Source organism: Triticum aestivum, chromosome 1B (genome assembly GCF_018294505.1).
Source record: "Triticum aestivum cultivar Chinese Spring chromosome 1B, IWGSC CS RefSeq v2.1, whole genome shotgun sequence".
Taxonomy (NCBI): Eukaryota; Viridiplantae; Streptophyta; class Magnoliopsida; order Poales; family Poaceae; genus Triticum; species Triticum aestivum.
Window position 1 is genome coordinate 475,848,338 of NC_057795.1, and position 23,794 is coordinate 475,872,131.

Sequence of the window (23,794 nt, forward strand, 5' to 3'; positions counted from 1 at the left end):
AACGGATGTCATACGAAAGCGTGTGAAAAAAATCAAGATCACATGCATGTGTCAGTTTGTGTGAAAAAATCAAGATCTCCTGCAATGTCTCGATCATGCTGATTAGGAGCGGCTGGAGAGAGTGCGGGGAGGAGCAGGCGTTCCATGGCCACTGAAGTCTTCAACCGGATGGGAAAAAAGTGCATTTGATGACGGGGTTGAATAGTCACTTCATTTTTCTTTTATCTATGTGATGATGATTGATGAAGTGACTAGGCAACCTTCATCAAACCCACGGAGACGTTTATCTTTTTTTTTTGAATTGTTGGAAAATACGTGCTCTTTCAAAATAAATAAAAAAGACGACCAAAATCACGAAATTTCAAAGCTAATAAAACCACCATCTCACCCCTTGCGCGTCGCAATCGACTAGAAGACGTTAACTTGAACTAAAAATACTCCGCGTGAACCAAACACGAGATCTGCCGGGCAAGTCGCGTCCGTATCGTTCCCATCCACCGCCCGATCCAGGCCCTGGACGTCTGGGATGCCTCGACCCGTCACTGTCTCCCCCGCGCCAACCGAACCTGCCCCACTCTCGCTTTCCCCACCCCCCGACCCAAGAAGCAAGCGACGCAAGCAGGCAGACAGCCACCACACGCCGACGCCAAACTCGCCAACCAATCGAAGGCTCGGGAGGAGCGACGATGGTCCGCCGCTGCGGCTGCTCCGGTGCCATGCTCCTCGCCCTCTCCCTTGCCGTCCTCCTCGCCGCCTCGGCCGTCCCCGGGGCCGCCGGGTTCCACCTCGGCGGCGACGAGAGCGGCCTCGTGCGGGGCATGCTCGCCGCCGTCCGCGAGCGGGCCGAGGCCGAGGACGCCGCGCGCTTCGCCGTCGCCGAGCATAACAGGAAGCAGGTGCGCCGCGGTTACCGCCCCTCCTCGCTCGGGTCCGAATTATTCGGTCGATGTGAATCGCGTCGTCGGAGTAAGCTGTGTTGCCCTACGGCGTGTTACAGTTAGGTCCATGAGTCGAAGAAGAAGCAAGTGCTCTGCGTGGGTTCGATCTGTGCAAGTTCAAGTACATAATGATGCACGATAGTATGCAAGTCAGGGATCTACTTGTCGATTTCAGAATTTCGTTGACTTAGGTGAAACGTGTGTGGATGTAGGAATTCTACTATTTATTCCGCGTTTTAAGCGCCCAACAGCAAGTTCTGAGACCTAATTGCTAAATTGCAGAGTTTGTTGGCTTCAGGTCAGTGGAAACATAAGCAACTTTTAAAAACCACTTCTTTTTATACTATGCATACGTTTTAAACAGCTAGGATCCATCGCTGTGTCTTTCATGTTCCAATTGTTGCAGTTTCGCGTGCTTTTTATTAGCTCATGAATATATCTGATGGTGCGGCATCGAGCTTTGCTCACTGTGCGCTGTTGGGATGCAGAAGGAAGATGGTGCTGAACTTTTCAAGGACTTATGTTTTATTTCTTTTTGTAAGGATGTTCTTGTAAGGGCTCGTTTCAGATAATATAGGGCTTTATGTCTTTTCCGCAAAAAAGAAAAAAAGAAAAGAAAAGAAAAAAAACTGATCATGAATCGCGTTGCTCCCTGACACGTTTTTTGGATCATCATGAGATACTCCCACAGTACTATGGGAACTTGAATATTTCCAGATTTTGTCATTATATGGTATTTTTTTAATGTTTGCTTATATTCTCTGATAGGGGGCGTTCTTCGTCAAAATATATAATGCTCAAGTTCCTCTGATGTTAATGTTGCTGTGCAGTCTCCATGAAAACATGTTAGATTTCCTCTGATGTTAATTTTGCTGTGCAGGGTTCTGCATTGGAGTTTACACGGGTTGTGAACGCGAAAAGGCAAGTGGTTGCTGGGACCTTGCATGACCTGATGGTGGAGGTAGTGGATTCTGGAAAGAAAAGTATGTACAAGGCAAAGGTCTGGGTGAAGCCGTGGCAAAATTTCAAGGCGGTTGTCGAGTTCTGTCATGCAGGGGACTTCCAGTCTGAGTCTTCCGTTGCTTCTGATGGTAGCACTGGGCAAGGTATTCTTGGTCTCACTAGCTTTCTTAACATCTAAGGTGATAGTGTTGAATGTTATCAAGTAGTACTATCTAGTTCTGGAAGTATTTCAATGCTGATGATTTGTCTTGTTGCATGGTCTGAATAACTTCTTTAATGCTGGAAAACATGTCCTGTTCGGCAACACCTGGATTGGGCCAGATAAAATGAAAATAATTCAGCAAGAGAACTCTGCAAAGATCAAATTGCACATCTGTGTATACACATTTATCAAATATTTCATGATTTGGTAATTAATTAGTTCAACCTATTAAGAAAGATGATTTGTGCTTATAAAGTAAAATTTCCCAGCTATCCTCAAGCTGTCTCTTCAAACCGACATGGCACCAAAGATGCACAGCAACGAGAATACTGGACTTTCTGTTGACTCATCCTCTTCTCAGGTCTGTTTGATCACCTCTTCTTATGTTCAACTCATCACAATGCCTTTTCCAGTCATCGCCAAAATTTCAAGGAGTAGTTCATATTCATGGGCTAATATGTCTTATGCTTGATGATTAACTTCCCTAGGAGTAAGAAATAAATTAGGACTTATCATCTTGTCTTGCTAATGCAGAAGTTTTTTATTTGACAGACATCCTAATCCAAATTAGGTTGCTGTCGCACGTGTATTATCCACATACTATGAATATGAAAGATCTAAGCATTTGCAATCCACCACCACCTACTGTCACTCAATTTTCTGTTCTCGGTTTGAAGAAAGTATAGTCAATCATACACCAGCACCGGGCCTTCGGCCTTCCCCATGAAATCAATTGCAACTCGCAGTGATGACATAGTTTATCCATTTTTGAGTAACCTATTTTCAAGATGCTGGAAGGGGAGCCTCGGCGCAGCGTAAAGCTGTTGCCTTGTGACCCAAAGCAGTCACGGGTTCAAGTCCTGGAAACAGCCTCTTGCAAAAATGCAGGGAAAGGCTGCGTACAAAAGAGAAAAGACCCAAAAGTGGTCGGACCCTTCCCCGGACCCTGCGCAAGTGGGAGCTACGTGCACCAGGCTGCCCCTATTTTCAAGATGCTGGTGCCATGGCGTTCTATTATCCTTCACAGTAGATTTTCAAAATATTGATATTCTGAAATACCCCCCCCCCCCCCCCCCGGTCCCAAAATAAGTGTCATGGCTTTAATTCAAATTGATATAATGTTATGATTCACGTCGCCGGACGTACTCAAAGTTGCCCATCTATATGTTTGAAACTATCTAGATGGGACATGTGAAATATGTCACTAGACTTGTCACTAGAAGTACTTAAATATTTTTTATCTGCACAAACATAAAATTACAAGAAGTAGCGCTCAAAGTAAAAAAAAACAGTCAACATTATCCTTCCTAAATTATTGGCATTTTCCCTAACCGCATGGTGAAATTTCGGAAAATACCCGTGTTAGTTTAGTTATATACCCATCATGGTACACTTTATACCTGATTGCTGGTGCTTGTGGGTTATAAGAGGTATTTTGTCCAGATTGATTTAAACAATAACTTGCTTGTTATGCCCCCCGCAAAAAAAAATTAACTTGCTTGTTATGGGTGAGTTGATCAAGGTCCCAAGTATTAGAAATGCAGGGGGTCATTGACTTTGCATGAGATATACTCTTTTGTTATTGGGGGGTATAACCACAAGAACTAAGTCGTAAGCGAGCATTACTTATTTGCTCCGTTGAGTTGTTTGTGAGCACATTGTAGCAAAATGTAACCCAATTTTGATTTCCAGGCACACACGGTGTGAAGGTTGCTTCCATAGAGTATGGAACTGGAAGGCGTGAAGGTCGGAACATGAGGCTCTGAAATGTAGCTGCCAGCAACCTGTGAACTTAAGTACTACTAGTAGTTTCCCCTGTGCAAAGTTCTTATCCTCCGTTAGTCTGTTTACCAAATGGCATCTAGTGATCTAGTCCCATCGTCATCCGCTGTTAGATAGTATACTATATGCTGTCACACGGACATGCTTTGAGCCTTTGACAGTTTGACGTCTGAACTCTGTATATTTGTTTTGAAACATGGGGACTCTGTATATTGTATACAGTTCATGTTCAGGCATGTACATTATGGCATTGTTAGTGTTGCCTTCATTGTTCATTCATGTGTCCGAGGACAAGGCATGTGGTTCGGCAAATCTACATACATACAAGTCACTACTCCCTTTGTATCAAAATATAAGACCTTTTTTGACACTATGACATTGTCAAAAATACGTCTTTATATTTTGATACGGAGGGAGTACTAAAGAACGTCGTAAAAACTCAATACAAAACCAAGATCTTCACATAATTGAATATGTTAATGCGTTTTGCTTTATGTTTTTTTTGTGAAAGTTGCTTGCATTCAAATCATGAAATAATGCGAAGTTTTTGACCCGTACAAGCACACCCTAACACAAGCACAATGAATCAGGAAAATAGAGATCACCCTATAAAACAACCAGTAAAACACGAAAATCTTCGAAGCTCCGTGTCATCATTCATGAACCTTGCAAGAAGACCCCTGCAACACAAGACTCTGCAACCAGACCCAAGTAGGTCATCATCTCCAACCACGGCATAATCGTCGCCTCTTTGCTCCTCTTTTCTTCGCACAGGCGCCGAAAAGACAAGAACACACATGTGCATTCAACATGCCTGCACCAGCCTTCGCCATTTGTGGCTTTGAGTACTGCTATATGTGTCCCTTTTAGATGGAAGAAAACTAGGATCCGGTTCCGGCACCGCGGTCGGGCCAACCGCCGGGCAAAGCAGGACATCCCTCCAACAACAACACAAAGTAAGAGGAAGAACAACATCGGAAAATCATACCGACGAGGAGAAAGAAGAAGCTCTGTCTCCACACAACCACCTCCCATCTGAGGACCCAACCGACCAGTATCGGTTGACCCCTAGACACCATAGGCCGCGACCTCGGCGAGATCCGGGGTCCCCCACCCCGCTGACCCCTAGACGAAGGCAAGAGCTTCCCCTGACTGTGAACGGAGCCCGGGAAACTTATTCAGACGCGGCGCCGCCGCAACGGCCTCAACAGCGTCTCTCTCAACCCTAACCCTACTATGAACCGACTCCACGCCCAGATCCAAGGCTCCCCCTCCCTCCCGTCACCGGAACGGCCGGCGGAGGGAGAGGGGACCAGCGGCAGCGCAGGCGGCACGCAAACGGAAGTCACGATCGCCTCCTTTTCTCCTGTGCACGTGATCCGGAGTGGCGACGTTTTGCATTATGTGAATCGTGTAATTTAGCTTCACATATCAATGATCTTAAACAACGAGCAAAACTTTGCAACAATTCATGTGTAGCGCACCCACCTGGCTTGGAGGACAAGCTAAGTGGTGCTTGGGGATTGGGAAGGGATCCTCCTCCCTTGGTGCGTTGGCCTTAGGAGGAGGGAGCCCCTCCTCCAAGTCGTGACCTCCCCTAGCTACTATATATAGATGGGAGGGACTAGGGATGAAAACGGAGCGGAAACGGACATAACTGGGTTCTACCACATTTGTTTTCATATATTTTTGCAGAAGCGGAAATGAATACGGAAACCCCGAAAATGAATACAGAAATGAATACTACCGGAAACGAATACAGAGTGAATACAAAGCAGACACGGAAACAGAAGTGGTCGTTTACCGAAACTTAAACCCCCCTTGAATCATAAAGAAATGCACAGAAAAACAAACAAATTTAAAGAATTGTTACCATGGGTACAAAATAATATGATTATGTCGACAACTTAGCGTACTATTGTAGTAGTACTGGACAATTGCGTATAGGGTCTAGTTAAGTACGTGTGTGGTTGTAGAAGTTGGGCCTCAAATGATCCATTCTGCTCAGTGTGTCATTGTGTATTGTTCGGTGGTTGGGCTACAAAGCAGCAATAGGCCAATAGTAAAAAAAATTTCCATATTGACGGAAACGGAAAGTTCCATTTCCACGCCTGTTCCACTGGAAATCACCGTTCCATTTTTGTTTCCATTTCCACATAAAAATTTCCATTTTGCAAATTTTCGTTTCCATTTTCACATTTCCTCTCCGTTTTCATTTTCCTCCGGAAAAGCGGAAAATTTTCACTCCAGTTTCATCCCTAGGAGGGACAACCCTCCAAATGATTAGATTGGTTGGTTGCGCTCTCCCATTCTCTCTACATTTTTATGCCATTAGGCTGCTCCACCTCTTTCTTGTCCGTTGATTGTTCTTTGTCTTGGATAACAAAACACTGCTAAACTATTGACACGGAACACGTGGATACCGTAGAGGGATCATACATTTGGCCCAAGAGATTTCTTCGCTTCAATCATGGATGGAAGCAAGAAAGTATTCTTCAGTTTTATGCAACACTGTATGTTTCTAGAGACAGGAAGGACTGCAGCATGTAGAAATTTGGATGGTTGACTGAAACCGATAAAATCACATATGATGCTGAAGATTTCTCAAGAAGCTGAACTTTCCCCGATATGATATTGATGAAAATATGGAACATAGGTTGCATTTCTAGGATGTGACTGATGCACAACTCCATGTGCTCATGGATCCTACAAAGGTTGGCGATGCCTATTCTTATGACCAAGACCCAGAATTTGACTTATGGGAATCATGTTATCTTTCACATCATTTGCATTTCTCTGACACCTATCAACATGCCTTCAAAGGGTGAAAGAATTGTGTGGAACACACTCTACGCCGTGTCCTTTGGGCATGCAATTAATCTTGAAGATCTATTTCTTTGAAATCTTGCTGCTGTTGTTGCAGAATATCCAAAGGATATAAAAAATCTATGCTTCTTGGATTCAATATGCCATCCAACAATTCCAAGACAAAGAGTAGTTTTGTCGGTTCAACTCGAAATCCTTCATTCCCATGTCTGCAATACTCTTTAGATTATCAAGGAAAATGACAAAGGAAAAATCACCTGTTGTACCTGAACAAGTTGCACTTGCTCAAGCACCGAAGATTAATCGGACAACTATTGAGATTTCTCATGATGAAAATCCCTCTCTATATGAGATTTGTCTTAGGTCACAACAATCACTTAAAAGGCATATCAAAATGAACAGAAAAGAAAATTTTCAACTGGCAATTGAGCCGAATTATGTTCATAACACTGACCGCCAAGCGTTGCTTGTGGCGCAGGAGGAGAAGAAGCACTCTTGGTTACTTCTTTGGAAGTTTTACACCAAAGATCAACTCAAAGCCAAGGGCATTGACGTATAACTACATTGATGCTTTTGAGACTGATCACAGACACCGTGATACTCCAGTTCTTCCACCCAGGTCTTCTTCAACAAATTTGTTATTTCTCGAGCCTGATGCCGTGCTTGAGAACGAATCAGATGTGACCTTACCAAAGTTCCAGGATGACCTAACCAATCCCAGGGAAGATTTACCTGTCGGTATGTCTACTCGCATTGCTCCTGAATATCAAGCCAGAGGAAGTTCAACCGTTGCTGGCACAACTTCTTCAACGAGCAAGATCTTTGGCAAGGGCTGGATCTCCTTCTTCGAGCGGCTCCAGTTCTTCCTCAGCTTCCTCGGACGAGTAGTTCCTCATGTTCTTGTCGTTCCTTTTTGCCACTTGTTGACAAAAAGGGGGAGATGATATCGAGAGGTAGATGTGCGGGTTTATTTTCCACGGTTGGGTCGTTTGCCGTTTGGTTCTTCTTCTAAACATTTGCTTCTTTCATCGTCAAATAGTTTAAGTTTTTGATTGTGTGAACTTTAAAGTACTGCATGTGGTACTGGTTAACATTCTGGTTCTATTGCTAAATGACCCCCCTCGGTATTATTGCTATTGTATCTGTTTTGCTAGAGGAAATACTACCAGAGTTTGTGAATATCTGAAATATCTTGCTCATAATTCTCTGCTATAATGTTTCTCAAAAAACTGTTTTGTAAGAGAAATTGGTATCAGAAACCACTCAAAAATCTTGCATGAACTCATGTGACAAAATTACATTGAACTCTGTCACATTTTCTTTGAGAACTTTGTTTTGCAGGAATCATTTTTATCAAAGTTCACTAGGTGCATTGAAATGCTCCTTACTAAGATACTCTTTCTCAATGCAACCCATCACCTTCAAAGATATAAATATCCGTACATTGTCTTACTCAAACACATGCAGGGTATCTGATGACCCATAAGTATAGGGGATCAATCATAGTCCTTCCGATAAGCAAGAGTGTCGAACCCAACGAGGAGAAGAAGGGAATGACAAGCGGTTTTCCACAACGTATTCTCTGCAAGAGCTATAAGTAACAATGAAGTAGTTTTGTAGCAAGATAATTCGTATCAAGTCACAAGTATCAATAGTAACAAAGGTGCAGCAAGGTGGCCCAATCCTTTTTATAGCAAAGGACAAGCCTGAAAGTTATCTTATATAAATCAAAGTGTCCTCGAGGACACATGGGAATTATCGTCTAGTCACGTTCATCATGTTTAGTTGATTCATGTTTGTTACTTTGATAATTTGATATGTGAGTGAACCGGTGCTTAGGTGCTATTCTTACTTGAACAAGCAACTGATGACCCACAAGTATAAGGGATCAAAGTCTCAAACCCAACAAGGAGCAGAAGGAAATGACAAGCGATTTTTAGCAAGGTATTCTCTACAAGCACTGGAATTGTCGATAATAGATAGTTTGATAGTAAGGTAATTTGTAACGAGCAACGAGTAGCAATGGTAACAAAGGTGCAGCAAGGTGGCCCAATTATTTTTATAGCAAAGGACAAGCCGGAATGGTCTCTTATAATAAGCAAAGCGTTCTTGAGGACACATGAGAATTAACATCTAGTTACTTCCATCATGTTTATTTGATCCGCGTTCGCTACTTTGATAATTTGATATGTGGGTGAACCAATGCTTGGGTGTTGTTCTTACTTGAACAAGCCTCCCACTTATGATTACCCCCTCTCTCAAGCATCCATAACTACGAAAGAAGAATTATGATAAATATAACCATATCATGAAATATATGGATCCAAATTATCCCCTTATGGAATAATGCATAAACTAGGGTTTAAGCTTCTGTCACTCTAGCAACCCATCATCTACTTATCATTCCAAAATTCCTTCCCTTAGGCTCAAGCATGGTGAAGTGTCATGTAGTCGACATTCACATGACACCACTAAAGGAAGCAACAACATACATATCATCAAAATATCGAACGAATACCAAATTCACATGATTACTTATAACAAGACTTCTCCCATGTCCTCAAGAACAAGAGTAACTACTCACAAATAATATTCATGTGCAAGATCAGAGGGGTATTGAATATCATCAAGGATCTGAATATATAATATTTCACCAAATAAACCAACTAGCATTAACTACGAGATGTAATCAACACTACTAGAAACCTATAGGTACCAATATGAGGTTTTCAGACAAAGATTGAATACAAGAGATGAACTAGGGTTCGAGATGAGACGATGCTGGTGAAGATGTTGATGAAGATTAGTCCTCCCATGATGAGAGGATCGTTGGTGATGTCGATGGCTTTGATTTCTCCCCCGGAGGGAAGTGTCCCCGGCAGAATCACTCCGCCGAAGAGCAAAAGTGCTCCTGTCCAGGTTCCGCCTCGAGACGACGGTGCTTCGTCCTGAAAGTTCTCTCTTTATTTTTTCTAGGTAAAAACCCTTCATATAGCAGAAGATAGGGGCCGATGGCCAGCTGTGGGCCCCACAAGGCATCAGGGCGCGCCCAAGGGGTAGCGCGCCCTGTTGCCTTGTGGGCAACTGGTGGCCCCCCTGTGGTACTTCTTTGCTCCAATATTTTTTTATATTCCATAAAAATTCTCCATGAAATTTTAGGTCATTTGAAGTTCTGCAGAATAGGTATCTCTGATGTAGCTTTTCCAGGTCCAGAATCCCAGCTATCGGCAATCTCCCTCTTTGTGTAAATCTTGCAAATTAAGAGAGAAAAAACATTAGAATTGCATCACAAAGTGTTATAATGATAAAAAACATTATACATATGAATAGGAAAACATGATGCAAAATGGAGGTATCAACTCCCCCAAACATAGGCCTCGCTTGTCTAAGCCGAAATCGACAATCATGACCACATGTTTAGAGAGAGAGAGAGAGGTGTCGATAAAAACCAAATACAGACATAGTAGCATCATGATCCTTATCATAGCAGCAATATATCATCATAGAACTTATCATGAGCAAGTAAGAATTCATCACAATAATGAATTATAAAGCATAAACTTTCCCCACCACATGATGCTTGCAAAGAGAAAAATTAAATGCACCTTTTATTTTTGGATGTGCAAGATCTTAATGTAAAGGAATGTCATTTTATATTGCCCTTGTGATAACAACCTTTATTATGTAGTCTGTCACTTTTATTTCTTTACCATCACAAGATCACACAAAGCTTATTTTCCCTTACAATAAAAGATCATACATATTTAGGAGCAATTTTTATTGCTTTATGCACCGATGACAACTTACTTGAAGGATCTTATTCAATCCATAGGTAGATATAGTGGACTCTCATGATATGAAATTGGGTTCAAGGGGTTTGGATGCACAAGTAGTATCTCTATTTGGTGCAGATTTTGGCTAGCAAAAGATATTGAGCAAGCACCGCATGTCGGAGGATCCATGACAATATAACTTCTATGTGAATATAAGCAAGCATAACCCATTACATTGTCTTCCTTGTCCAACGTCAACTAATTGACATAAAATATTTAATGGGGGCTCACAATCATAAAAGATGTCCAAGATAGTATATTTATATGTGAATATTCTCTTCCCTTATTAATCTCTCATGAATTGCATCATTGACCAATACTATGTTTGTTAACTTCCAACAAATTTATCAATTATATTTTTATTTATGTAAAGCCACTACTTTCTGTGGGATTAGCATATGATCTTTTTATTATTTTCATTGCTAAGATTGAAACATAAAAGTAAAGAAGCAAAACTCAAACTACTCTTTATTATATAACTCTCAACTCGATTACATAGATAGATAGATCATAGAACTAGCACTCAAAAATAGATCATACTAAAGTTGTGTTCTTCTAAATCACGAAATAACTAAGGATCGAACTAAGATAGATGAAGATAATAAAAGTGATGGTGATACAATACCGAGGCACCTCCCCCAAGGTTGGCACAAGCCAAGGGTGGTGACCATACCCATGACTCAATTCTCTTTCTTCGGTGTTGGTGGTGCAATATTCTTGGTGATGATTCCATTAAGGATACTGTTTTCCTCCTCAAGCTTATTAACTTGATGTTTGAGCTCCATGATTTCCTTGCGGAGCTTGTCGGTGACAGTCAAAGCACCATCAACCCAAGGACACAACTTGACCGAGGAGGATGAAGCAACACTCTTTTGTAAGTTACGATAGGAAATAAATCGAGTGTTGGGAGGTTGAACCTAGTTTGGGAGACTTGATTTCTTGAACTCCACATGCATATCTACAGGTTGAGGTAGAGGGGATTCTTCTTCTTCTTCTTCTTCTTCCAGTATAGAGTCCTCATCCTCTTCAAATCGGCATTTCGCTCCTCATCCGTGGACCAACCATAAGGATCAATGTCACCATAGATCCTTGTGTTTGCAACATAGTGGGAAACATAACTCTCTCCATCCCAGTCTTGGGACGACATACCGACAGATCTGCTAGAAAAACAACATGAAACAAGGACAGAGGAGATTCTTGCAATATAGTGGTCAAAACATCCGGGAGTATATATCAAGAATTTTTTATCTTACAAAACAAGTATTCCAAAAGAAAACGGAGTCAGGAAGGCACACGAGGGGCCCACAAGGAAACCAGGCGTGCCCAGGGGGTAGGACGCGCCTGTTGCCTTATGACCTCCTCGTGGGTCCCCTCAACTATTTCTTATTTTTGTATTTTTCTTCTAATATTCCAAAATGGACATAAATTATTTTTATGGAATTTTTGGAGTCGGTTTACTTACCGTATCACACACCTACTCTTTTTCAGGGTTCCAGAGTGTTCCGGAAGGTCTCTCTTATGTGTTCCTCCGGTGTCATAGTTTGAACAATATTAGTTTCAACATTAATAGGTGTATCAGAGATATAATGCTTAATTTTTTGTCCATTAACCACTCTTAGATTAGTGCCCTCGGCATTATTGATCTTGATAGCTCCGGAGCGATAAACTTCTTCGATGATAAAAGGTCATTCCCATTTGGAGAGAAGTTTTCCTGCAAAAAATCTAAAACAAGAGTTGTACAATAGAACAAGCTCACCCACTTTGAATTCCTGTTTGTGAATTCTTTTATCATGCCATCTTTTAACTTTTTTAAACAACTTGGCATTTTCATAAGCTTGGGTTCTCCACTCATCCAGAGAGCTAATATCAAATAACCTCTTTTCACCGGCAAGTTTGAAATCATAATTAAATTCTTTAATTGGCCAATATGCTTTATTTTCTAGTTTAGGAGGTAAACGACATGATTTTCCATAAACCATTTTATACGAAGACATACCCATAGAATTCTTATAAGTAGTTCTATAAGCCCATAGTGCATCATCAAGTTTCTTAAACCAATTCTTTCTAGATTTATTAACGATTTTTTGCAAAATTAATGTGATTTCCCTATTGCTCAATTCAACTTGACCATTAGACCGAGGATGATAAGGGGATGCAATTCTATGGTTAACATCATATTTAGCAAGAAGTTTATGAAAAGCACCATGAATGAATTGTGAACTAGCATCAGTCATTAAATATCTAGGGACTCCAAACCTTGGGAAAATAACTTCTTTAAGCATTTTAATAGACATGTTATGATCAACACTACTATTTAAAATAGCTTCTACCCACTTAGTAACGTAATCAACAACAACTAAAATATGAGTATACCCATTAGAGGAAGGAAAAGATCCCATATAATCAAAACACCAAACATTTGGTAGAAACTGAGGTGGTAGAGGAGGAACTTCAGGAGAAGCTGTCCAAAAGGCCCAAGAAGAAAGGACAGGAAGATGTGGCCAAGGTACCCAAAGCCACAGGAGTAGCAGATCAATCCAAGATGGCTTAATGATGAGATCAAGTCATAAAATTAAGCACATGAGAAGATTGCTAAAAACTTTCAGTTTCAACACTACTATTGATGTTTATGTCTGGTCACTGTGTGATATCTTTTGTAAAAAGACTGGTTATGGCCCTGTGTGGCACCTTTTGCTTCCTAGTAAGAAGATTTGGTACTTAAATGATGCCTGCATGTCTATGGTTATGTTTAAGAGAACCATGTTTTATTATTTTTGGATGTCCCTGATATGTTTATGGAAAGTTTACCCTTATTGGTTGATTGATCATTGTATGATGATGAGGAAAATTGTTCCTGCCACTCAGAGGAACACATGGCTGGGGATTTATACCAAGGGATGGACCTTGGTACTTCAAATAAAACAATCTATAATTCTCAATGAATAACATCAAGTCTTGGAACATACTGAATTGGAATGTCAGAGGTTTAATGCTCCAGAAAAATGGCTAGCTATCAGGAAAAAAAAGTGAAGAAAGTACTGCTGGTATTGTTTGCTTACGAGAAACAAAAAGAGAACTATTTGATCTTGTGTATATTAATAAATTCTGCCCTCAAAGATCCAACAGATTTGAATATTTGCCATCACTTGGGTCCTCTGGTGGGATTTTGACTGCTTGGAATGGTGCACTATCTAGTGGTGAGATGATTTTCCACAACAAATTTTCAATCTCTATCCAATTCACCTGCAAAACTTCTTCCCAAACTTGGATTCTCACAAATATTTATGGTCCTTGTAATCTTGAGGAGAAGACAAAATTCATACAGTGGTTCAGTAATATTAAAATGACCAATGATGTGGAATGGATTATCATGGGGGACTTTAATTTCATTAGGTCCCCAGAAGACAGGAATAGACCTGGAGGTGATGTTAATCAGATGCTACTGTTCAATGAGGCTATACGTAATTTAGGGCTGGTAGAATTATCTCTTAAAGGCAGGCAATACAACTGGAGCAACATGCAGGAAAGCCCACTTCTTGAAAAGTTAGATTGGTTCTTCACTTTAGCAGCTTGGATGACTGCTTTTCCTGATACCACAACTCTCCCATTAGCCAAACCTATCTCGGATCATCTCCCATGTACGATCAAAGTTGGTACAACCATTCCCAAGTCCAAGGTATTTAGATTTGAAAATTATTGGTTAAAGCACAACTCCTTCAAGGACATTGTCAAAGCAGCTTGGAATATTCATGTGGGCTGCACTGATCCTGCAAATAAAATCAATGCAAAATTTAAAAAATTGAGAAGGGCCCTTAAATTATGGGCTAAGAGTTTGTCTTTTCTTAAAAAGCAAATTTAAGATTTAAATGCATGTATTTTCTTGTGGGTTATGATTGAGGAATACAGAGATCTCGCAGTGTTTGAAGAGAATTGCAGATCTATGCTTAAAGAATACTTACTTGTGGTTCTAAATTATCAAAAGATTTATTGGAAACAGAGAGGAAAAATCAAAGGGGTTAAGTTTGGTGATGAGAACAACAAATTCTTTCACACGAAAGCTTCCATCAATCACAGACACAACAAAATTGCTATGCTGCTTAATGAAGATCAAGCAGAGATCACTGACCATGCAGGGAAGGCATCTATTCTTTGGGAGGCTTTCAAAAAAAGGTTGGGACAATCTAATGGGCACACAATGTACTTTGATCTAGACAACCTTTATGAACACAAGGTTAATCCTAAAGTGTTCCAAGACCTTGAGAAACCTTTTACACAGGAGGAAATTGATGAAGTGGTCAAAAATCTCCCACAGATAAATCACCAGGACCAGATGGCTTTAACAATGAATTCCTCAAGGCTTGTTGGGACATCATTAAAGAAGACATAACTGATCTTATTATGGCCTTTCATGCTGGTAATATAGCCCTAGAGAGCATAAATACTTATTTCATCACCTTAATTCCTAATAAGGAAGTGCCTATCTCACCTAATGACTTCAGGCCAATTTCACTACTTAATGGAGTACTTAAGATTATTACCAAGCTGCTGGCTAATAGACTGCAAAGAGTGATATTGCAGATGATTCATATAAATCAATATGGGTTCTTAAGAGTAGAATGATTCAAGACTGTCTTGGTTGGGCCTATGAATATATACACCAGTGCCACAAATCAAAAGAGGAGATGTTAGTTCTCAAACTGGACTTTGAGAAAGCTTTTGATACTATTGAACATCAAGCTATTATTGATATTCTCGGAGTAAAAGGATTTGGTGAAAAATGGATTTCCTGGATGCTATTAATTTTCACCTTTGCATCATCTGCTGTTATGCTGAATGGGATTCCTGGCAAAAAGTTCTATCGTAGAAGAGGGGTTAGACATGCCGACCCTCTCTCTACAAATTTTTGTGCTGGCTGCTAACTTGCTGCAATAAATTCTCGATAAAGCTATGAGACTGGGCATTGTTACACCACCACTATAAATTAAATCTTGCCTTGATTTTCCAGTAATTCAATATGCAGATGACACTTTGGTCCTATTACAAGCAAATGCTAGACAGTTGGTATGCCTCAAAGCCCTCTTAAATACTTTTGCCTCAGCCATTGGATTAAAGGTCAACTATGGAAAATCAATTATGGTGCCTATTAACATGCAGAAGACAAAGTGCACATCTTCACAAATACACTGCAATGTGCAAGGGGACAATTCCCTTTTACATATCTGGGTGTGCCACTGGGGATTTACAAGCTCACTGTTGAACAGTGTCTGCCTCTAGTCAACAGAATTGCTAAAATATTAGTTGGTATTTCTACATTTATGACTCAGGCAGGCAGCTTACTTTTGGTCAAGTCACTACTTGCCTCCTTACCATCTTTGTCGTGGAATTAACACGTCAGATGTCCTTAGTGTTGGGACTTAGTCACGAGGCCAACGCATCTATGTGGTAGCTTGAGAGGGTTTGAGTGGGACGAGAGACGCAGGGCGGATTAACACACAAGACAAGAATTTAGATAGCTTCGGGCCCCGGGAAACATCATCCGGTAACAACCCTACATGCTATTTGAGGCTAGATCTCATTATCTCCTCTAGTTGTGTCTAGCCCTAGAGATTGTTTCTTGCCTGTCCCTCTTTGGGGAGCCCTGCCCCTCCTTATATATGTTGAAGGGTCGGGTTACATGACTAGTCCTAGTAGGATTAGGATTACTCTATTACAAGTGGAGTCCTAGTCTTGCTTCCTTTGTAGAAAAATATTCCTTGTGCTTTCCTCATAAACCGGCCCACCATAGCGTGATCCGGCCTTCCATAAACCGCCCGTTGGGCCACCGGGTCTTGTCGGTCCTCTGACCCGCCTGCCAGATTACCAATGAATCTTAAACCGCCAGGTCCAAGTGGGTCGCCGCCGGTGAATCGCCAAACTCTAGCCGGGTCATACATCCGGCGGCTTATACCGTGGGGTATATCCCCGACATTAGCCCCCAGTTTAACTTGGATTCATCCATGTTAAACTGATCTGCAACATAAACACAAGAACAATTTTGTCGGGTTGTGCTCCGGTTTAAATATTCTTGTAAACCGGCACTTGATCATCCTTAAATCCTTGTCATTTATTCCTTCTAAAAAATCCGAGTCAATAGACCAATTTCATAATTGATTTGCTTGCAGAAGATATTTTGTAAATAAAGAATCCATTTGAATTGGCCTTCAATGCTCTGACTTTGACAAAAATATTAGTCTCTGAAATATTCAACTGATATCTAGTCGGCTTGAAGATGTAAAACTTGCCGGTTTATGATTACCACCATTGTCGGGTTATAAAAACTAATAATTCCGGGTCATGATTGTTGCCAACGCCGGTTCATGATTATTGATGACGCTGGGTTGCAGACACATGGTCGTAATGATTGGTGACGCCGGGTCAATCCGGTTTGCTCAAAACAGAGAATTTGAAAATAGTTCTTTGATAATAATATAATACCTGTAGCCCCCAAGTCTTGAGCAGAACAAAGTGATGGCTTAAGACTTGCTTCAATATAAATGTTGCCACTTAAGAAGAAATCCATGTTGTTCATCCCAGTCACTTAGTAAAAATTAGTAAAAACTGAATACTCCATATTATGTAGCACCCAAGTGTCGGGTTGTCATGCTTGCAGCAACCTGGGACTTGAAATTGCCTTATGCTCATAAAAACTTCAACCAGTGTAGCCCCCAAGGGCCGGGTCATTATGCAATAATGAGCAGGGACTTTGTAGGTATAATCATGTAGATTTGAGCAATGATGTGTAGCCCCCAAGGGCCGGCTCAGTAAGATAATATTGAGCTGGGACTTGATATATACTTCAATGAAAATAACATCATATGATAAAACCCCCATCATGGGACTTGAATCCACGTCCGCAAGGTTAAGAACCTTGTGCTTTACCAACTGAGTAGTGGACCCTTCAATATAATGAATAAAAAGCTTTGTACCTTGAATTGTTGATAGGAGAAATTGGTAGCCCCCAAGGGCCGGCTCATTACGATGTGATGAGTCGGGTCTTCAATAAGGTGAGCAAATAATGACTTTGCATTAGCCCCCAAGTGTCATGGTGCATGCTTGCAGCGACATGAGACTTGTGTATTTGATGTAACCTCAACTTAAATAATGTAGCCCCCAAGTGCCGGGTCGTAAACCTGCAACGACTCGGGACTATTCCCTCCATTGTAGAATAAATCATATCCATTGATAAAATAATAGCCATTGCGCTGAAGCGACTTTGAAAACCTCAATCATAATATTGGTTATTGATAACCATAATAAAAATCCAGCCATGTTGGCTATTAAAGATTCGAATAATATACCTAATGATTTATAAGCGCATGATTCCAATGGCGCAATCCAAATATATACTGGCGACTTATAGTCCAAAGCCAGGCCGGATTAAGAAATGTCAGTTCATAATTGATTATATGCTAACAGCTGATAACTGGCAGCCACGTCGGGTTAAAAAACACCGGGTTGATGTAATGACATATAGTCTGGCCGGGTCAGTAGACACCAGTTTAGCTTAGAACTTGATCAAAAAAGAGATAAAACTTTGCAAAAAGCAAAAGCAAATAAAACTTGTAGTCGAGGCTTTTCGAGGGCTGCCAGGCCCAAATTCGAGGCTTTTCGTGGGCTGCGAGGCCGCTGAGTTAAACCATTTGACAAAGCCTTTTAAGATGGGCCTCCAACTAACCAATCGTCGTTTTAACTTTGACAAGTTCAGGGTCTCAATGAGAGTAACTGTCAAACGTTCGGCGGGTCATGCCAGGATTACCTGGATAGGAGTGGCTTACTTGATGAAGGCAGGTTAACCCGGGGTTTTAGGTGAATACACCAGGCTTCCAAGCCATGGGTCGATACCCAATTACAAGGGTCCTTTCAAACTCTTTGTTACTTTACACAAAGAGCCCTCAAGTAACTTTGTGAGCTGTGCTCAATGGGTGCCTATGTTTGAGTTGTGCTTTTAGCAACAATACTCTCTTTGGCCCCTTGGGTGTGAAGCTCCCAAGCTGTATTGTGGCATGATAGCCGGTTTAATGGACAAAACAGGACGTTGCTTTGTAAGCAGAAGCCCCCACATGATAAATAATATGATAAGACAATAAGGCAGGATACCCATGTTTGAACCGCGCATCATGGCAGCAGGTCCTCTTCGACAACCTTTAACTTTTTGCAAGAGATAAATATTCTTCTTGAACCGGGATTTTGAACCAGATATTGAGATCTTCAAAGCTTTGTGGGAGACATCTTTCCCTTGAACCAGATTTTAAACCGGAATCTTCATTTTCAGCCAGAAATTTTCTGACGGCCTTTAAACTCGAACTTGCGAGAAGTTAATTCCTTTTTGAACCGGACATTTTTAAATCGGATTTGAGAGCTTCAGTGAGACTGACTTCCCTTGAACCGTATTGTAAACCGGAATCCTTTCCGATGACCCGAAACTTCTTCATTGAGCCGGGATTTTGTAACTGTCATATACTTTCTAAGCCGGAAATTTTCTGACGGCCTTTAAATTTTCATCAATATAACAGCAGCCACCAGGACCGGGTTATCTGTCCCTCCATCGTCCTGGGGTTCTTAAATTTGCTGAAACTGGCAAGATTTACCGAATCATGTCATCGTAGCCCCCGAGTCTCAAAGGTGACTCGAAGAGTTGGCTTGAGATTCTCCATATTTTGACCGTGATAAGAACCGGCATAACTTGTATATCATTTGATAACACGATGTGAATCCACAGAAGGTTGAGGTGACTACGGCGGGTTGTAAATGACCACGTATGAGCCGTGTCAGCAATTCGGCCAATGGTTCCTTCCAAGGCTATTTGAAGTTAATCAAACTGTAGTGGTGGCGACTTGTGCGCCTGCCCATTGGGCCACCCAGTGCAGATGGCGATTGATGATAATTTGCCTTCAATTTGAAAGAAAACCGGGCTACCCGAGCAGTGACTGGCTTTATACTCAATAAATAGCTCATCCAGACAGGTGCGGCCCGGTGTGTTGATGTAGACCAGGTCGCGAGAGACGGATAGAAAATATGACCGCAGCATCAGAGGCGGCACAGACAGATGAGTCGGCCGGGGCGTTGTAAACCGATGCAGACGGGCGAGTTAACCACATCATGTTGATGTAAACTGGTCTGCAGAATGGCGGCTTGCAGATATATTCACCGAGCTTGATGGTGTGGTCAGATGCTAGCGCATTATAATGGTGGCGCAAGCTCTACATCCATGGCACAACCATAGCTTTTGTGATGAATAATTGTCCTGCATAAACAATATTGCAGACCAAGGCAAAGATAAACTGCTCTTTGACAAAAACAAAATATGCTAGTAAAACAAACTTGGATGAATATCACCTGATTCGTCTGGATGACAGACGGAGTCATACATTCTGTCCGCACCTCCAGCAATTTCAACACCGATTTAGCCACTCTCGAGACCGTGGCAGCTCGAAATAAGGCCGACTGCGGTGGCTCAGCACGAGATCATAGTGACGACGGCAAAAGTGGTGGTTTGAAGCTCGACCACAGCAGAACCGGAGCCGGATGACTCCGAATGTATCTTCCGGGTTTCGGTGACACGGAGGGCTATCTCTTTATCCACCGGGTCAAACTCCTCCTCATCAATTTTTTTTTCAATCTTGATCCACACCAGGCAAGAACTCCATAACGCAAGCATTCAGGCCGGCTTAGCAATGACTGAAACGGGCAGTGGTTCTCACCACAGCATGGGGCGGCTCAGGGCCCCGCCGGCGGGTCAACAACAGCGGCGCATTGGTGGACACCAGCCGTCAAATAGCAGCGAGTGAGCACCGCTTGCAAGAAAGGGCGGGTTACGGCCAATGCGCCCTTGACACGCGGGCGAAAAAGTAGGGCGATACTGCCCGAGCGGCTCACGGCAACAACGCCGGCGGCTTTCGGGGCCGTGACGGAACATCATCGGCGGTGGCTTGGAGTGGCGCTGGCGACTTGGGATATCTGATCGTTGACAACGGTGAGTCAAGGCAACGGCTGGCGTAGAAGTCGGTTCAAACTCCAAGCAGTTGACGAAGACCGGTCTGACGAGTAATGGGTTGTGCATGCTGTCCATCAGTTAGCTTCAGTGCGAAATAATGCCAAATACCACAGGCTTCCTTTACGTGTGATAAGAGTAAAACCCTTGGTCCTTGTGCCATTGGGAAGTACGTGGAACCAATACGTACAAAATTGGATTTATTTGCCAAGCGTATGACTCCGGCCGCGACTCGGCGGATCAGACTGAGCGGTTGCAGTGGAAATCTTCTGCTTTGTCCTGACGATGTGCAGCTATAGCAGCAACATAATATTTTTTTAACAGAATCAATCTGCAATCGGACTGATCACAGATGATATGCATGTGCTAGTACTGCTTTTCCCTTCCGTCGGCCTCGGGTACTACACAAGTACGGTACAAGGCTGCTGCATTAACCAGTATTTCTTCACTTTCTTTTCCTTCTCTAGCCTCCTCATCCACCGTTGAGAGTCGCCTCCTCTATGCACCTAGCCCGGGTTCTTTTCCTCTGCTATTGGCGCAAAGAGACAGCTCGGAGGCAACTGAAGCAGGGCCGTGACGGAGGAGAGCTGAGGCGGCCAGCAGCTCAACGAGGCACCGCTGCGGAGGGGCCCGATGGATCACAACAGAGGCGAGGCGAAGGCGGCTCGCGGAGGCGGCCACGTAACTCGAGGCAGTAGGGCCGACGTGACGCAGGGCGGCTGAGCACCGGCAGGCTCAATATGAGGGGTAGCAGCAGCGGGTGAGGTCGCATGCCGGCGGTGGTGTCTCATAAGCAGACTTGCGGGTGAGGCGCAGACCGAGGCCAGCTTTGCGCAGCTGTTGCCGCGAGCAGCTCGCAGCAGAAACAGGGCGGGCGACTCAGGCAGGCCGCAGGGGTAGTAAGGCGACCCGGTGGAGGCGTGCTGCGGCAGTGAGGCAAACCGGCAGGGGCCGGCGTGGGAGTCATGGCGGAGACGGCGGCTTGGGCCTGGCCATGGCGGAGTCCGAATCTACCCCCCGTCCCCGCCGGTGTCGTTTTAACTATCCGCGTCTTCCAGGTCGTAGCCGTGTTTGAGTGGTGATTTGACTTTTCGATGGTTGCTCTTCCCATGTAAAACAGCGGCCACAACAAAGGGATTTTTCTTCTCGGGAACTTGGTCTGGTAAATGCTTGTACTGACAGTAGTAAGATGGTGCCTCAGCAAGTTCCATGCTGGCTTCTTTTAATCTAATCAATCACGAGCTTCTCGATCCGTGAGATAAATCCCTTCAAGAACTCAACACCACGTGCGCCGGTCCCACGATGGGCGCCAACTGTCATGGAATTAACACGTCAGATGTCCTTAGTGTTAGGACTTAGTCATGAGGCCAACACATCTATGTGGTAGCTTGAGAGGGGTTGAGTGAGACGAGAGATGCAGGGCGGATTAACACACAAGACAAGAATTTAGATAGCTTCGGGCCCCGGGAAACATCATCCGGTAACAACCTACATGCTGTTTGAGGCTAGATCTCATTATCTCCTCTAGTTGTGTCTAGCCCTAGAGATTGTTTCTCGCCTGTCCTTCTTTGGGGAGCCCTGCCCCTTCTTATATATGTTGAAGGGGCAGGTTACATGACTAGTCCTAGTAGGATTAGGATTACTCTATTACAAGTGGAGTCCTAGTCTTGCTTCCTTTGTAGAAAAATATTCCTTGTGCTTTCCTCATAAACCGGCCCACCATAGCGTGATCCGGCCTTCCATAAACCGTCCGTTGGGCCACCGGGTTTTGTCGCTCCTCTGACCCGCCTGCCGGATTACCAATGAATCTTAAACCGCCAGGTCCAAGTGGGTCGCCGCCGGTGAATCGCCAAACTCTAGCCGGGTCATACATCCGGCGGTTTATACCGCGGGGTATATCCCTGACAATCTTCTTGATGGGTTGCTTGGACATACCTATCACTATCAAAAAGCAGATCATCAAGTATTTGAGGCACTCTCTATGGAGAAGTCCTGATTTGGAAGACCACAAACCTTCTTTAGTGGCCTAGCACACTCATGTAGACCAAAAAGTCAAGGAGGATTGTTTTTTTGGACATTTACACACAAAACAAGACTCTCATGAAAAATCTTCATAAGTTCCATAACATGCATGGCATACCTTGGGTAAATTTAATCTAGGAAACATACTACAACAATGGTCATCTTCCAGGGAATGAACAAGTTGGATCTTTTTGATGGAAATCAAACTTTTCTCTGATTGATCAATTCAAAGCTATTGCTATATGCAATATGGGAGATTGTAAGAGTGCACTATTCTGAGATGACATGTGGCACCAATACATTCGGAAACATAAGTTCCACCACCTCTACAAATTTGCTAGAAATCAACAAATAAATGTCAATCAAGTGATTACCACTGAATACCTTCAAGATCTCTTTTACTTCCCATTGACTACTCAAGCTTATGAGGAGTTTTTGAAAATGGAAAATGTGTGCATTGATTTGAGACAGTCAAAATACTTGGATTCAATTGACACATGGAGCTACATATGGTACAATGAATTCTACTCCTCCATTAAGGCATACAAAGTGTTGATTGGGCACAAATAGGCTCCACCCCACTTCAGCTAGATCTAGAAAAGCTCCTGTCAATCCAAACATAAAGTGTTTTTCTTGATCCCGCTCCATGATAGAGTTAACACAAGGAATCTATTGAGAAGAAAAAGTTTTGAACTTGAAGCCTATAATTGTGCAACCAGGGATTGCCAACAGGAAGAAAACTGCATCATCTATTCTGGGGATGCCCTTTTGCTGCTCAATGCTGGGATTTCATTTGCCCCACAAGAACACCCAACTTGTTAGTGTTAGAATCTTTTCAAAATCTAAAATTCAAGCTCAGATACCCATTCTTCATGGAGATTATCATTTTAGGGTCTTGGGCCATTTGGATCACAAGGAACAACAAGATTTTGAGAACATAACACCTTCATTTCAAGGTTGGAAATACATCTATCTTGAGGAGCTCAAGTGGCTGAGATAAAGGATGAAGAAAAAACATGTAGATCAATTTTCAGCCTGGTTGGAGACCATCATGTAATTATATATTAGTTTAGAGTTAGATCTTTTTTCTGCTTTTTTTTCTTTTCCTTCCTTTTCTTTTCTTTCTAGCTTAGTTTTTTTCCTTCTATGGCTTAGCTCAACCCTAATAGTTATTTAGTTGAGACCTATGTTTTCTTGC

At 42.5% G+C, this 23,794-nt stretch overlaps 1 protein-coding gene across 2 annotated transcripts; it reads left to right on the plus strand.

Annotated features, from left to right (window-relative positions):
* Window positions 1–588: 588 nt before the first annotated feature.
* On the plus strand, window positions 589–4,160 carry LOC123132529 (cysteine proteinase inhibitor 3). Of its 2 annotated transcripts, XM_044552354.1 has the most exons (4): window positions 591–896; window positions 1,819–2,044; window positions 2,373–2,464; window positions 3,796–4,160. In XM_044552354.1, exons 1-4 carry the CDS (start codon window positions 687–689, stop codon window positions 3,808–3,810), a joined length of 543 nt encoding a protein of 180 aa, XP_044408289.1. In that variant the 5' UTR covers window positions 591–686; the 3' UTR covers window positions 3,811–4,160. The 2 variants fall into 2 exon arrangements, with proteins under 2 accessions (XP_044408293.1, XP_044408289.1); XM_044552358.1 differs by lacking the exon at window positions 2,373–2,464 and having other exon boundaries at window positions 589–896.
* The last annotated feature ends 19,634 nt before the right edge of the window (window positions 4,161–23,794 follow it).